Raw genomic sequence first — 17,724 nt, 5'->3', positions numbered from 1 at the left:
GACAAATCACTGTTTTGTTCTCTTTCTTTCACCTCTCTCCATCTCCTGAAATATGGCAGTGTCTAATCTGGAATCCATGGTCAATCACATGTAAGCTTTCTTAACCTTTTCTGTGGTCACTTCTTGCTGTAATGGAAACCTGTGTGCCTTCACGTGGCAGGTATTTTCTCCTGCTCATACTGGAGTGCTTCGTGGCCACTTCCAGCCTGTTTCACTACCACCACCTCTGCCTCATAAAACCCCATTCAGCAAAAGAAACGGTTGGGGTAGCTTCCTTTAAATTGAGTCAAGTAAGAACAAGGGTGGGTTTTGATTCAAATCATATTTCTGAAGGCACTCTGTGCTTCTCTTACTGGGCTTGAAAAATCATTGTAATGACCACACTGAACTCCCAGACCATACACATGACTGTGGAGTCTAATTGAATATTTAACAGGTTACAGAAATGTTCAGCATATAGTTCATTAGGACAAACTCTTTTTAGCTATATCCACAGGCAGGCCCCTCTCTGGTCCTTGGCCTGTAGGCCACACATCTCCTTGGTCTTTATATTGCTCAGACTGTGTTACATAGCTTTATTAGTACTGCCGAGAGATGCCCAACAGGTATGCCACTTCACCATCAGCTTCGACCCAAAGATGCTCAGCTTTAGGTCTATGGGTCAGCAAACCTGACTCCCCAGTTAGGTGTGTAGAGGCACCCACTCCAAGACTTTGGGCAGCAAGACTCCTGCCCCAAACACTCAGCTTTACACAGCTGGAAAGCCCGACACTGTCTTGTGCTTTTGTTCTGCTGCCACTTCTCTGGCCCACTTGCCTCTTCTCTGGTTGTCACAGCTTTCTGTCCCTTTAACAAAGTTCAAAGGGAAGAATCTCAGGGTCAACTGGACTTGCTCCACATGTGGTTCTTCATTTTTGATTCTTCATTAGTGAGATCACTGTCTCTGCTGTGGAGAGGACTCATTTTATGCCCAGCAGGATGGCAAAGTTGACAGTTCTCCCCATTAGAGTTACAAGTTTTTATAATTACAATTAACCTGTTAACAGTCACCCACAATTGAATCATATAACTCTTATCAGAATCTTCCCCACTTTTCTCATACCCAGACCCATTAGGAAAAAGTCATGCAGTAGAAGTTTAAAAAAAAAAAACTCACTGGGAAAGCCGTATTAGTTAATTCACTGCACTACAGAAAGTCTCATGAAAAGCAAAATATGATAGAAAAGTTATTTTCTTCAGTGAAAATGGAAAGGCTGAAAACAAATACTGTTTTCACTATTTGTCTACTCCTGTAAAGATGTACCGTCTCAGAAACCCCATAGAGTTGCTGAATTGGAATCAACTCAGTGTAATGGGTAGTGCGACCAAAGTGATGTCTCATTGTGCTTTAGTGCCCTGGTGATGTAGTGGTTACATGTTAGGCTGTTCACCGGAAGTTCAGCAGTTCAAAAACCATCAGCTGCTCCTCAGGAGAAAGAGGAGACTTTCTACTCCTGTAAAGAGTTACAGTCTTGGAACCATAGGGGGCGGTTTTACTCTGTTCTGTAGGGTTGCTCTGAGTCGGCATCGAATCGACAGGGAGAATGACTATTCAAAGAGCATGTGTAGCGCATTGAGCTGCCAACTGCGAGGTTGTTGCAATGCAGTGGTTTTAAACTGTGGCTGTTCTAGTAGTTTCATTAATTATATTCTGTTATTTAACAGAAGTATTGATAATACAATTTTATACTTCAAAATATTTAGCAACATTTTACTGATAAGCTGCTTTAATTGTGATATTATTGTCAGATTGCCAGTGTAGAAAAATTACCTTTTGCTTTTATTGTGTTTGGGCTCAAGTCAGTACAAAGAGATATTTAAAAGCAGGTAGCAGCAAATGTGGGAGCACTGAAGGCATAGTGGGTTACACATTCATGTGGCTACTAACCTTGAAGACAGAAAGTACCAGTCCCTTTACAAGAGTAACAGGAGGCTTTCTACTCCTGTGAAGAGTTCCGGTCTCGGAACGGACAGCCAGTCCCAGCCTGTCTTGTAGGCTCACTATGAGTCATAGTGGACTCAAGGGCGGGGAGTTTGCTATTGGGGACAGTGAATATGGTTCTATCTATGTTCCCTATGTACAATTTTGGAAGTAGTTAAAATTTTTGACTTTCAGGAGAAACAAATATGACCTTAGTACATTTATACATATAATTTTCATGGACATTTCACTGTACTGCAGTTCCATAATTGATACTCTTTATTTTGCACTCTAAAAGGAATCATCACCTTTGCTCAGGCAGGCAGGCCTAGCATTGTGTTGTTTGCTTAATTGTTCGTCACCTGTGTACTGCTAGTTTTCATCCATTTGTCACAGAGTACTTTTACTAATTAAGCATGTTTAACTGAATTTCCTTCAAATTGTGTATGTCAGTGCAGTTGGGGCAGAGATAGATATATTTGACTAACTTCAATCAATCCTAAGATGGTGTGCATGTAATAATATATTTTTGATTGGGGTGTTTCTGCACTGTCATCGTAACTGAGGTAGAATCAGATTCTTACTTGGCTCATTCAGATGCTCCAACTTTGTGACCTAGATAGAAAGCATATGGGGGTATGTGTGTGTATTTTTAGCACATGTTCAGCTTTCAGCCTAAGGATAAACTATATGAACAACTTGAGGAAATGAGAAGAAAATCTCTATTTTTGAAAACAATATGGGGTTGAAGAAATGGCAGGAAAACTATAAAAACTACGGTAGAAAATGCAGTAATTAATAGTCTAGTTTTTCTGTATTCCTCCATTTAATTACCATATTTCATTGGTTATTTAATAATGGATTGTTTTGAAAATGAATTTAAATTGCCTTCCAGTGACAAGTTAACTTGTTGACCAACATGTTTAGCGTTTGTTGCTAGATCAATTGGAACTAGTTTTGAAAATGCTCTAAACTAGCCCTGTTGACCTGATGCAATAATTGACTCGTGTGAAATTCTCAAACTTGTAGCAGTGTTTAATTTTTTTAAAGGTTCACCTTTAACAGCTCCATGTCGCAACTATTTCCTGAAGTACTAGTAATTCCATATACTAGCTATTCAGCAAGTCAGGCAGTGAAATTGCGTCCTTCCATTAATCAGCAGCTGAGATTTATGTCTACTTGCAACATCATGCTAACATACTAAAATAGACAGTGTGGTGTTTACATAGGAATGTCACAGGTTTCAACGTCATGCTAACATACACTAAAACAGACAGTGTGGTGTTTACATAGGAGTGTCACAGGTTTTAAAGCTGTATTCTGTGCCACAGTTTTAACTCATTACCTGAAATAACTTCTTGACATTTTAAATATATGTTCCAATGTCATAGAGCTGGCATAGTCTTAAATAGACTTTGTGAAAATTTTTTTTATTGTTCATCTATTATAAATAATTTTTGTTGTGGAAAGTCTGAAGCAGTGTATTCACTCCTATACAGTAGCAAGTTATTCAGACCTTCAAATGCTCATAATATAGCTGACTTAAAACAGAAGGCATAATAGCAGAAACCATCACCTTTTCATAAAAGCACACACACAGATATATGGACACACACACAAGGAAAGCTTATAGTCTAGCAGTTCCTTGAACTGTAAAACAGAGTTCCCATATAACCCAGTCTACTCCTAAATACATACCTACGAGATATGAAAACATATCCACACAAAAACCTGTACAAAGATGTTCTTAGCAGCATCATTCATAATAGTCAAAAAGTAGACACAATTCAGATCAACTGATAGAAAGGTAAATTTATCCTCCATACAGTGTCTTCAGTCACAAAGACCTGTTCTAACATGCAAACACTTTGAAGACATTAAGTGAAGTGAAAAACTAAACCCACTAGTTGGTTCCAATTCTTTGTGACCCTAGATAAGGTTTCAAAAATTGCTGTTCTTTATAGGAACAGAGCCGTATCTTTCTCCAGGGAGTGGCTGGTGGGTTTGAACTGCCGAGCTTGCCAGTTCGAAAAGGCCTTGTATTGTATGATTCCATTTATATGAAATACCCCAAACAGATACATTTATTAAATTATTCCTAGAGAGAAAGTAGATTAATTATTAGTTAAGGTTATGGGAATGGGTCTTTTTTAGTGATGAACATGTTCTACAATTAGATTGGGCGATGGTTGCACAGCTTTGAAAACAAACTAAAAGCTAGTGAATTGTAAGTAGGTTGATTATATATGGTATGGGAATGGTTTTACCTCAATAATGGTGTGGAAAAACAAAGCAGGCTGGAAAGTAGGAAAGGGCAAGATTGCTTTCAAACAAACCTCAAAACTTGCTGTTGGGTTGATTCCGACTCTAGTGACCCAAAGGACAGATACAACTGCCCCCTGGGGTTTCTGAGACTGTAAATCTTTACAGGAGTGGAAAGCTTCATCTCTCCCCCACGGAGCAACTGGTACTTTTGAACTGCTGGCCAGTGGTTAGCAGACCACACACAACTCACTGCGCCACAGGGCTTCTGATGATTGCGTTCACGATCTCTTAAAGCAGTGGGAACAAAGTAGAATTTTTTACACAGGGAATAGTGTGACAAGCAGCAGTTGTAATCTCTAAAAGAAGTTTTCAAAAGTTGGTTTTCAACAGCACTTGAGTTTCTCTTTCCCTAGGATAATGTCATTGCTTGTTCACTCCTTTCGACAAATGTTTGTTGAGAACTACTTGGTGTCAGGCATTGTTCTCCATGTCAGAAATTCAGTAGTGAAAAAGTTGGACTCATCTTCCTCCTGCTACCAAACCTGCTCCTCTGTGTGTCCTCTCGTAGTGATACTAATACCAGCCTAGTTTCCCAAGTCAGAAACTATGAATCATGTTTTATTCTTCTCCTTTGTCTTATCTTCAGTAACCAAGTCGCACCAGGTTGTTTCTTATCCATTAACCTATGCCCATCTTCTCGTTTCCCTCTCACCAGTGTGCAGATTCTATACTCCGATCCAGCACTTGCTTAGCTAGAGTGATTTTTATTAAAGGCTTGAACTTTGTAAATAGTTTACCGCTAAATATTTGGGAAATAATTCCTGTAAAGGTTCCTTTTAGTAATGTCCCCTAACTTGCCATCTAGGAAGCTGGTGTTCCTGAAAGAGAAAAGTAAGGGGGTGACTTTAAAGAAAAAGGAATTTATTTTTTCATATTTCTGAATGCTCAAAGTCTAAATTGGGCTCTTGGCTCTAATGATTCCTTCCTGGGCATGCCTTTATTTTTTTTAGTTCCTTGCCTTGTAGAAGATCCCATGTATGTCTGCCTCCTTGTTTAATCTGCTTTTCTTATACCTCAGAAATTATGTTTGAAAATCTACCCCACTTGGCTATGGCCTAATTAGCATAAAAAGGCTATTCTAAACAGAATTATCTATAGGTATAAGCTTTAGGGCCAGCATGTCCTTTGAAGAGGACAGTTAGTGACACATGCCAATCCGGGAACAACATGGCTTTACTTATGTCATCTTTCTTTTAATACATGTAATATTGTGAATACATCTTAGGTACATTCAATCCTGGTCATTGCTAAGGAGTCTCTTTCTGTCCTACATGCTGCCTTTTTTACTATTAAAAGATGACTATAGAATTTTCTGGCCCTAAATCCAAGAGTTAGCCAATTTCATTGATCTTCAAAGTTGTTAAAAAAGGCAATCATACACAATACATGGTGGGACACAACATTGTAATTGCACAGTTAACCAGGTTGGTTCACTGAAAACCACTTTTTTATGTAGGTACTCTCATTGTAGAGTCCCAATGGACTTTAGTTCTACCTAGAAATTCTTTCATATTTTTTGTTGGTATTCTGTAAGTTCTTTCTATCTCTAAATCACTTTTTCCCCACTCTCAACAATAGAAGTAAACGAAGAACTTATCCAACCTCTAGCTACTGAATCTAAAATTCATCTTATATCTGATTTCTCAGTGTCTCCTATTCAAGTGTGTCATAGTAAGACTACCCTATCTCTGCATGTACTTCACAGTGTACTTTCTCAAAGAGAGCTGACCACCTCTGTTCAAGCTTCTGTTCAGGCCACTGAAATCTGTCTTTGTTTATTCTGCTTCTCATAAAACTACACTCACCTACCACTGGTCACATCCATGGTCGGTCACATCTCTTTTCTTACTCGTGAGTTCTCAATTAGGGCACAGACGATGACTCTGTACAGTTCTTTCTTGTCCTGTTCATCATTTTTTCCTGTTCTTCCTGTCTGTAGTGACTCCTGTTCAAGTTTCCCCTCCCTCCTTCGAATATTGTTGATCCATAATGTTCTCTTCTTTGCTCTTTGGACATTTTCTTTTGTACTTAAGGGATGCTGAGTTAAGATTTGTTGAATGAATGGTTTGTGCCTGTAATGACTTCTTCTGAGAACTGACTATAATTGTACCTTTTCTACAGAAATTATGTACATCAAACTTGTAATTTATAAAATTGCTGTTTAAAATGATTATAATGGTTCTTATAAATCACACACACACACATACACATACATAGGTGCAATGTAATGAATCCAAACTCATGTTCAACTTTAATGTTTAAAGTTCATTGAACTTTTGGTGAGTTTTCTGCATATAAAACAGAATTACAAAGACAATTTTAAAGAAAACATTACCCTCCCAACTTCTTTACATACTTGACTATTTACATAAGTTTTTATAACATACCTGTCTTAAAAAATGGTCAAAACAAAAATTACTACTTTACTTGGAATAAAAACTTAAGTATTCCTGAAATAGCATCTTGGAATTAGTGAAGAATAATCTAATATTTAATGAAACTTGTGATGCCAGGAACTGGCTTGAGTACTTGCGAACATTATTTCTTAATCTTCAAACAACTCGGGGAATTATTCTTGGTCACCTTAGAGAGAAGAGCAAACAGGTGTAGGAGAATGCAATACATTCTTCATTACAGCACACACAACTGAAATTCAAAATCAGGGTTGATTCTGTCAGTCATGACAGGTTGTAAGTTTCTTCTATGGAATACTGAAAATATATGTTAGGCATAGCGCTAAACAAATGAGATAAACATTGCATTTAGTAACTCACAAGTTATAGTAAAAGTCACCTGTCATTTTGTCCCTAGGCTGTTATTTGGCAGAAAACCAGAGCGTCAGATCACAAGATGGCTCTTATGTCAGTTCTGGGGACTGCCGTTATGGGCAATATGGAGTATCTGCAGCATCGCTGTGAAGAGTCTCAGGTATGCATTAACACTTCTTTCTTTCTTTAACTCTTCTTTCTTTAATGAAGTGAAGGGGTAAGGAATTTTTTTCTGTTACCATTTTCATCAAACACAAGGACTCAGTGCAGTGGGATAGGTTCCCTGTGAATTGGACTCGACTCCGTGACAGAGGGATGAATGAACTAGATATATATATATGAAAAACTGCTGTTGCTACACAAGGTAGCTTCAAGATGACAAAGTGCCACACAGAGATTCTCAGGTGTACAAATACAGAGCTACTGCTGGACGCAATACTTGGGTAAGGACAAGATAGTAACATGTGGCCTAAAATATTTCCATTAATTAAGAATATAAGTTGGGAGGCTCAAAGGTGATCAGAAACCATGCCAGTTAGCTCTGTGATAGTCATTCCCATGACCTGTGGGGATAGCATCTGGAAGCGAAAGCCTTCTAAGTACTTTGGAAGTTTCTCTATCTTCTGTGATGTCACCATCTAAACCTTCATTTTCAAACTCAAAACACCAGTTTTTTTCAACCAACTGCATTTATTATCTTATTTTGTTTATATCTTTCCTCACTGCTTTCTTTACCACATTTCCTCCATAACTTCACACTTTTCTTGCAGACATATATCTTTAGGCAATTATTTCAGCAAGATTGTATATACAAACTCTTAGTTTCCCTGTGTTGCCATTTTCTGTACCAGTGTACATCCTCTGGTCTAGTCAGATTTGTAAGGTAGAATTGGGATTATGATAGTGGGGGGAGGAAGCATAAAGAACTAGAGGAAAGTTGTAGGTTTCATTGGTGCCATACTGCACCCTGACTGGCTCATCTCCTCCCTGCGACCCTTCTGTAAGGGGATGTCCAGTTGCTTACAGATGGGCTTTGGGTCCCCACTCCGCACTCCCTCTCATTCTCAATGATAAGATTTTTTTTTTTGTTCTTTGATGCCTGAGATCTGATCCCTTCGACACCTCGTGATCACACGGGATGGTATGCTTCTTCCGTATGGGCTTTGTTGCTTCTGAGCTAGATAGTCGCTTGTTTATCTTCAAGCCTTTCAGACCCCAGACGTTATGTCTTTTTTTAAAAAAAATCATTTTATTGGGGGCTCGTACAATTCTTATCACTATCCATACACACATCCTGTGTGTCAAGCGCATATGTACATTTGTTGCCATCATCATTCTCAAAACATCTGCCTTCCACTTGAGCCCTTAATATCAGCTGCTTGTTTTCCCCCTCCCTCCCCACTCCTCACTACCTCATGAACCCTTCATCATTCATAAATTATTATTATCTTGTCATATGTTACACTGTCCGACGTCTCCCCCGCCCTCTTCTCTGCCGACCATCCCCCAGGGAGGAGGCTATACGTAGATTCTTGTAATCAGTTCTCCCTTTCCAGCCCACATTCTCTCCACCCTCCAGGCATCAACACTCTCACCACTGGTCCTGGAGGAGTCATCTGTCCTGGATTCCCTGTGTTTCCAGTTGCTATCTGTATCAATGTACATCCTCTGGTCTAGCCAGATTTGTAAAGTAGAATTGGGGTCATGATAGTGGGGGAGAAAAAGTATTTAAGAACTAGAGCAAAGTTACATGTTTTGTTGTTGCTACCCTGCACTCTGACTGGCTCATCTTCTCCCCACAACCCTCTAGTAAAGGGGTGTTCGGTTAGCTGCCGATAGGTTTTGAGTCTCCACTCTGCACTCACAAATTTACAATGATATGCTTTTTTGTTCCTTGATGCTTGCTACCCTGTCCCTTCGACAGCTCGTGGTCACACAGGCTGGTGCGTTTCTTCCATGTGGGCTTTGTTGCTTCTCAGCTAGATGGCCGCTTGTTTACCTTTAAACCTTTCGTACCCCAGACGCTATATGTTTTGATAGCTGGGCCCCATCAGCTTTCTTCACATACCACATTTGCTTATGCACCCGCTTTGTCTTCAGTGACTGTGTCAGGAAGGTGAGCATCATGGAATGCCAGTTTAATAGAACAAAGTATTCTTGCATTGAGGGAGTACTCTAGTGGAGGCCCAATGTCCATATGCTACTTCAATGCTAAACCTGTAAATATATGCACATAGATCTATTTCCCAGTCCTCATAAATATATGAACATGCCTTTAGTTAGACCTCTATAAATGCCGTTTGCTTCCTAGTTCTTTCCTTTGTTTCCTCTGAAACTTTTTTCTAAGAACTTTTAAGATTTTATCTTTATGCTTGATATTTTGTAGTTTTAGTACGAATGTACATGTATTTTTATTTCAGCTGGATTTAAGCTTATTGTATACTTTTTGCCTCAAAATGCACATCTTTCTTAGACTTTAAGCATTCCTTTACAAGAATTGTTTTTCTTCTGTTGTCTTTCTTCACTAATTTCTAGAACTTTTAAAGTTACATGATGGAACTCTCAAGTTATTCTTCTCTATGAAATTTTAAAAAATCATTTTATTGGGGGCTCATACAACTCTTATCGCAATCCATACATACATCAATTGTATAAAGCACAATTTTACATTTGTTACCCTCATCATTCTCAAAACGTTTGCTCTCCACTTAAGCCCCTGGCATCAGCTCCTCATTCACCCCCCCCTCCCCGCTCCCTCATGAACCCTTGATAATTTATAAGTTATTTTGTCATATCTTTCACTGTCCGACACCTCCCTTCACCCACTTTTGTTGTCCCTCCCCTTGGAGGAGCTTTTATGTAGATCTCTGCAATTGGTTCCCTCTTTCTACCCCACACTCCCTCCACCCTCCCGGTATCACCACTTGCACTAATGGTCCTGAAGGATCATCTGTCCTGGATTCCCTTTGTTTCCAGTTCCTATCTGTACCAGTGTACATCCTCTGGTCTAGCCAGATTTGTAAGGTAGAATTCGGATCATGATAGTGGGGGGTAGGGGAGGGGAGGTGGGGAAGGAAGCATGTAGGAACTAGAGGAAAGTTGTATGTTTCATCCTTGCTACACTGTACCCTGACTGGCTTGTCTCTTCCCCATGACCCTTCCATAAGGGGATGTCCAGTTGCCTACAGATGGGCTTTGGGTCCTCACTCCACACTCTCCCTCATTCACAATGAAATGCTTTTTTTTGTTCTTTGATGCCTGATAACTAATCCCTTTGGCAACTCGTACTCACACAGGTTGGTGTGCTTCTTCCATGTGGGCTTTGTTGCTTCTCAGCTAGATGGCCGCTTGTTTACCTTCAAGTCTTTAAGACCCAGATGCTATATCTTTTGATAGTCCGGCTCCATCAGCTTTCTTCACCACATTTGCTTATGCACCTGCTTTGTCTTCAGTGATTGTGTCAAGAGAGTGAGCATCATGGAATGCCAGTTTAATAGAACAAAGTGTTCTTGCATTGAGGGAGTACTCTAGTGGAGGCCCAATGTCCATCTGCTACCTTAATACTAAACCTGTAAGTATATGCACATAGCTCTATTTTCCCATCCTCATAAATATATTTACATATGTATATGCCTGTATTTAGACCTCTATAAATGCCCTTTGCCTCCAAACTCTTTCCTCTATTTCCTTTTACTTTCCTCTTGTCTCACTATCATGCTCAGCCTTCATTTGGGTTTCAGTAATTACTGGGTTACATTACCCTGATCATATCCTACACCCTCCTCACCACCGATTTGGATCACTTGCTGTTACCTTGTCCCTGGGTTTGTTAACACCACTTCCTTTCCCCCCACTCCCCTTTCTCCCATGTCACCCCAGAACCGTTAGTCCTGTTGTTTTCTCCTGCAGATTGCTCATCCAGCCTATCTTATTTAGACAGACCTACGGACATAATAACATGCACTAAAACAAGACAGTTTTCTCTATAACATTTTTATCTTTGAATTATTCTCTGCTAGGAATCCTGGTTGCACATTGGTTAGATGCTTAACTGTTGACCAGAAATTCGGCTTTTCAGATCTACTACTTGCTCTGAGGCAGAAAGATGTAGCCATCTACCTTTTCTTTTTTACTTTCTTAAAATTTAATTTTTTCTTAAATGTTATTGGCGGCTTGTAAAACTCATCACAATCCATATATCCATCCATTGTTTCTCATCATTCTCAAAACATTTGCTTTCTACTTGAGCCCTTGGTATCAGCTCATTTTTCCCCTCCCTCTCTGCTCACCCTCCCCCGTGAACCCTTGATAATTTGTAAATTATTATTTTGTCATATCTTAACACCGTTCAACATCTCCCTTCACCCACTCCTCCGCTGTCTGTGCCCCAGGGAGGAGGTTATATGTAGATCCTTGTAATCTGTTCCCTGTTTCTTCCTTCACCCTCCCACTGTCACAGATAGGAACTGGAAACACAGGGAATCCAGGACAGATGAACCCCTCAGGACCAGTGGTGAGAGTGGCAGTCTACCTTTTAAAATATTACTGATTTCAAAGTCTTTTTCCTATTGCTTTATTTTCCTCAAAGAAAAGTTTCATTCTCTGCTATTTTAAATATTTAAAATTTAAAAAGTTACCTTGAATGAGAGGTTTTTGTGCCTGTTCTATTTTTACACTATTTCCCCTCTTCCATAATAGTTTGGCAATTTCCTCCCAAACCACAATTCAAAACCAACTATTATATTAGCAGTTCATGGCCCTCTCATGGTGTCTAGCATGTTACAAACACCCCTTTCCTTGGCTTCACTGTAATCTTGGAGTTGCCTCTGCTCCTATGACAATGACCCTGGCAAGCAGCCCCACATCGGTTCCAGTATTTTCATTTCTCTTTGTTGGTACAGGTGTATAGGATCCTGTGTTTCAAATGGAACTACTGATTTTAATCCTCTGCCTTACATGGGTGTTTTCTCTTCTCATTTTAGTACCTTAATTTACTTAAAAACTGTCCCTGTTTCTAATCCCATAGCACTTAGGGATTTTGACTTCAAATACCTGTTACGTGGTTAAGATCCATAAAGATATTTTTCTTATTTGTAAGTGATTACATCTTAAAATTGATTTTCAAACCTGTTATGTTACGTATTTGCAGTTGAGATGAGGGAAAGGAATTTCTGCATAAACATAGTCCATTATGCTGGCCAGAAATACTTAAGTTTTTATTTTAGAAACATAACTCTGGTTTTATGGGGGTTTACTGAATGAGAAGAAAGGAGTGCTAGAAGACTAGGTTACTCTTAGTGTTAGTGAAGGAAGGATGGCTTTGGCAGACCAGGAAAATGGCAGTGCTCTCTGTCACATTAAAGGAATGTCTAAAAACCTCATTGCTATTGAGGTGATTCCAACTCATGGCAAACCTGTAGAACAAAGTAGAACTGCCCCATACGGTTTTCAAGGCTGAAAGGTTGACACAAATGACTGCCACATATTTCTCTAGCAGAGCAACGGGTGGAGTTGAACCATGGCCTTTCATTCAGCAGCCAGGCCCTCCCATTGCAGCATTAAGCTGCTGTGACAAATATATGCAGAGGAGCCAACTGGACTGCAAGGCAGAAGGAGAATAAAATATCAAATTTTGAGTGTAATAAAATCGAGAATTTTAGTGATTATGGTAAACATTTGGACATCCAAGTCCAAAAGGAAGGAGAGGTAGTAGACCTTTTTTATAGTGGCGCTGCTATTGTTGAAGTGAAAGGTAATAGTTACTGTGGGGAGAAAAGAGAATGCAAGAAACAACGGAGCTGGGTTATAAGAACTCGGAGCGGTGCGAGGTGAGGAGGGGCGGTGGTCATCATCATATAGTTCTTAATGTGCCTGACTCCTAACAGAAAGGTTGAAGGTTGAATCTACCCATAGGCCCTTGGAAGAAAGGTCTGACCCCCTCCTTCTGAAAAGCCCTCATGGAACACATTTCTACTTTTTTTTTAATTTTTTATTTTAACAATTTATTGGGGCTCATACAATTCTTTTCACAGTTCATACATATACATACATCAATTGTATAAAGCACATCTGTACAGTCTTTGCCCTAATCCTTTTTTTCTCTTTTCTTCTTTTACATTTTATTAGGGACTCATACAACTCTTACCACAATCCATACATATACATACATCAATTGTATAAAGCACATCCATACATTCTCTGCCCCAATCATTCTCAAGGCATTTGCTCTCCACTTAAGCCCCTTGCATCAGGTCCTCTTTTTTTTTCCCCTCCCTCCCCATTCCCCCCTCCCTCATATGCCCTTGGTAATTTATACATCGTTGTTTTGTCATATCTTGCCCTATCCGGAGTCTCCCTTCCCCCCTTCTCTGCTGTCCCTCTCCCAGGGAAGAGGTCACATGTGGATCCTTGTAATCACTTCCCCCTTTACAACCCACTCACCCTCCACTCTCCCAGCATCGTCCCTCACACCCTTGGTCCTGAAGGTATCATCCACCCTGGATTCCCTGTACCTCCAACCCTCATATGCACCAGTGTACAGCCTCTGTCCTATCCAGCCCTGCAAGGTAGAATTCGGATCATGGTAGTTGTGGGGAGGAAGCATCCAGGATCTGGGGGAAAGCTGTGTTCTTCATCGATACTACCTCACACCCTAATTAACCCATCTCCTCTCCTAAACCCCTCTATGAGGGGATCTCCATTGGTCGACACTTGGGCCTTGGGTCTCCACTCTGCACTTCCCCCTTCATTTAATATGATATATATACATATATATGCATACATATATACATATACACATATATACACGTACATACACACACTTATATCTTTTTTTTTTTTTTGCATGATGCTTTGTACCTGGTCCCTTGGGCACCTCGTGATCGCACTGGCCGGTGTGCTTCTTCCATGTGGGTTTATTTGCTTCTGAGCGAGATGGCCGCTTGTTCACCTTCAAGCCTTTAAGACCCCAGACACTATCTCTTTTGATAGCCGGGCACCATCAGCTTTCTTCACCACATTTGCTTATGCACCCATTTGTCTTCAGCGATCCTATCATGGAGGTGTGCAGTCAATGATATGATTTTTTGTTCTTTGATGCCTGGTAACTGATCCCTTTGGGACCACTCGATCACACAGGCTGGTGTGTTCTTCCATGTGGACTTTGTTGCTTCTTAGCTAGATGGCCGCTTGTTTATCTTCAAGCCTTTAAGACCCCAGTCACTATCTCTTTTGATAGCCGGGCACCATCAGCTTTCTTCACCACATTTACTTGTTCACCCACTTTGGCTCCAGCCGTTGTGTCAGGAGAGTGAGTATCATAGAGTTCCAATTTAATAAAAGAAGGTATTCATGCTTTGAGGGAGTGTTTGAGTAGAGGCCCAAGGTCCTTCCGCCACCTTAATATTTGACCTATAAATATAGATCTATTTCCCCATCCTCCTATATATATTTGCATGTACATGTCTTTGTCTAGACCTCCATGAATTGACATACATGGAGTCACGAGTAGTCAGAATCAACTCAATAGTAGTTAATAACAAGAAACATGATTTTTTACTTTTTAATATGCATTTTGTAAGATTTTTCTGTTCTTTCTATATAACCTGAATATAATTTGTTCTTATTATTCTAAGCTATTTTCAAAGTTCAGTATTTAGTAATGATAATCACTATCCAAATAAGATGATGTAAAAAGATCACATGACAATATTTCTTAATTCTTTATTCTTCATTCTTGTTCGGAGCTGATTTTTTTTTTTTTACCCACAAACCCAGTAAGTCTTTCAGAGACTTCATTTGAGCAGCAGGTGTTTCAAATGGATCTCATGTTACCTGGTAAATTATAGAACCATTAATAAATGCTGTGAAGTTTTACAGTTAATTAAGAGGTATCATTTTGTAATGGATGAATTGGATTTATTCATTTTTACAAATTGACACCATTTGGCATGGTTACAGTAATGCACTTGGTGTTCTAAAATTGGAAATGTGTCTCCTTAAGCAGTGTTTGCAAGGACAGGCATAACCATAGACATCAGTAACAGCTATAGATTTTGTGGCTTCAGAATTCTGTGTTTGTCCTTGACGGAAAATGACACCCTCATTGTTTGCTGTCCCTTCTTATTAGCTTACACTGAATTTCTGTTGCAAGTGTTTAACAAGAACAGTTAGCTCTGATGGTTTCGATAAGAGATTATAAGCCTATATTTTAAACAACCTCACGGAGACCACTTAGTAGGGAGCTGAGTTAAACCAAGCCAGTCTGACATTTTATATATCCTTAACGAGTCTCTATAATGTTTTGCTAGCTATCAGTGAAAGGAGGAGCACCCCCCCTCCTTCTGGCTCCTCTGGATCTCTCCTCTCTGGGTTGTTTTTCTAGGACTTCCCTTTCGTTCTCTGCACACATCTGGGTAATATAAGTGTAGAATGGGAACTATCAGTAAGAAATTGGAATATAGAATGGAAACTATCAGTGTAAAAGAGCCCTATCAAAAATTAAGATTAACTGCAACAGAATAATCAATGGTTACCCCTAAGGAGGTTAAAAGGTTTGGTTTATTTATTTATTTTAACCTGGAGAAATAAAAATTCAGTCTCTGGATTTATAAGATATTCAAGAAAAAGAAACAGCCTCTTCTTTACTGAAAAAGTAGTTAAAGAGAAAAAGACCAACAAGAAAAAAGTAATAATTAGAGGAAATAATTTTTAAATGCAGTAGGTAGAGTTGAACAGAGATTGATATCTTTACTGCCATGTGACAGGTAAGTATTTGAAAGTATGATCATTTGTGAGATTTGAAGAATGACGATTTTCCCTTAGCGTTCCTACAAGAGAACATTAAAAGCAAAGCACATCATTTTAATAGGCTTTGGAATTTTCTTTATGCTTAATACTTAAGCATATGGCTTATTACACCTTACGATGAATACCCAATTGTTTGTTTTTGTACATTTTAATGTATTGTTCATAGCCACCCCATGGAGCTATATTTATTGGTGTCAGTGCATATTAAATTAATTCTGTCATATTATAATTATAGATTTATCTGAGTGGATTTTTTCCAAAGTGTGATGCAGACCACTCTCTCACAAGCCTTTCAACTTCAGAAAGGAGTTTCATCTTTATAAACAATCGACCAATACATCAAAAAGACATATTAAAGGTAATCTCTTAAAGAAAATATCAACTTGAATCAGAAGTGAAAACCAGGTCTGTCATTTTCAGAATATTTGAAAAGTTATTTCCAAGATTCTGCCCTCAAATAGGGACAATGTTACACCAGGTTGACTAGATAAACAAACCCAGGGACATTCAAGTGTATAAGAAAGAGCTTTATATCGAAGAACAATTGTATATTGAGAAAACGTCCCAGCCTAGTCCTTAAGCCTGATATTAGCCCATATGTCCTGATATTAGCCTATAAATTCCCCTTCAGGCTCATGCAGCACATGCAATGATGCCGAATGCAGGATGATCACAGGCTAGTGGGTGAAAAGTCTAGTGGATCCAATGGCAGTGGGCACGTCTCCAGGGCTCTGGCTGCCATCAGCGTGGCTTATCAGCAGGAAAACCAAAGCAGAAAGAGAGTGTGGCTCACCTCCAGGAGGAAAAGAGGGGAAGTTCCCAGAAGCCTCATGAGAAGGACCCGCTCACAGGGTAGTAGCATCAGGCTCTGACTTGATTGACAGGCTAGACTTCACCGCTACATTCTATTTATCAGGTTGACATGAAATTACGTAACAACCACAGAAAAGAAGAAAAAACAGGAGATAAAGTAACATAATAAAAGCAGTGTGGTAGGAACTTTACATATAACTCCTCATTTACTCTTCATAACTACCATGTATTATCCCCACATAGTGTGAGGAAACTGACATGTTAGGTCACTCTTAGGTTACATAGCTAGGACGTTAGCAGAATTTCGATTTCAACCCTACCATCAAATCTTCTACAACACTATTTTCTTGTAACAATGGAGCCATTTGCCTTGGCTATTTATACTAATAATGATGCCTCATATTGGTTCCAGGCTTTTAAAAGAGTTTCACTCCTTAGGATCTGTTTTTCCTAAAACACATTTACCTCCGTTCAGTTTCTCAATTGAATCTGTGCCTTTTAATGGTATTTATGTTTGGCAGTAGTATTTCTATTTACATGGTATTTTTGCCTTTATTAATTATGTATATTTCTAGTTAATCCGGCATTATTACAGCCTGAAGTGCCTAAAGGAATCTACTCGTTTGTACCCTATTTTCTTTCTAAAAATTGATGTGCCTTCAATTGATGTGGATGTCAATTTAACACCAGATAAAAGTCAAGTATTACTACAGAATAAGGTAACCTTTTTTACGGACAATGTTTACATTAATTTATGCTATTTAAAAAAAATCATTTTATTGGAGGCTCATACAACTCATCACAATTCATACATACATCCATTGTGTAAAGCACATTTGTACATTCGTTGCCCTTGTCATTCTCAAAACATTTGCTCTCCACCTAAACCCCTGGCATCAGCTCCTCATTTTTCCCCCTCCCTCCCCAGGCTCCTCTCCCTCATGAACCCTTGATAATTTATAAATTATTATTTTTGTCATATCTTGCACTGTCCGACGTCTCCTTCACTCATTTTTCTGTTGTCCGTCCCCCAGTGAAGAGGTTATATGT

General features: G+C 39.3%; 1 protein-coding gene across 1 annotated transcript in view; it reads left to right on the top strand.

Annotated features, from left to right (window-relative positions):
• The window catches only part of PMS1 (PMS1 homolog 1, mismatch repair system component), a 96,379-nt gene that overhangs the window by 53,766 nt on the left and 24,889 nt on the right, over positions 1-17,724 (top strand). The window contains exons 7-9 of the mRNA XM_075529204.1: positions 7,097-7,213; positions 16,097-16,219; positions 17,250-17,393. Coding sequence (XP_075385319.1) covers positions 7,097-7,213; positions 16,097-16,219; positions 17,250-17,393 — 384 coding nt within the window. The remainder of the gene's footprint in view (positions 1-7,096; positions 7,214-16,096; positions 16,220-17,249; positions 17,394-17,724) is intronic.

The sequence above is a fragment of the Tenrec ecaudatus genome, chromosome 13, assembly GCF_050624435.1.
Source record: "Tenrec ecaudatus isolate mTenEca1 chromosome 13, mTenEca1.hap1, whole genome shotgun sequence".
NCBI lineage: Eukaryota > Metazoa > Chordata > Mammalia > Afrosoricida > Tenrecidae > Tenrec > Tenrec ecaudatus.
Note: the sequence above shows the minus strand (reverse complement) of the source record. Positions and strands in the feature narration are given on the sequence as shown.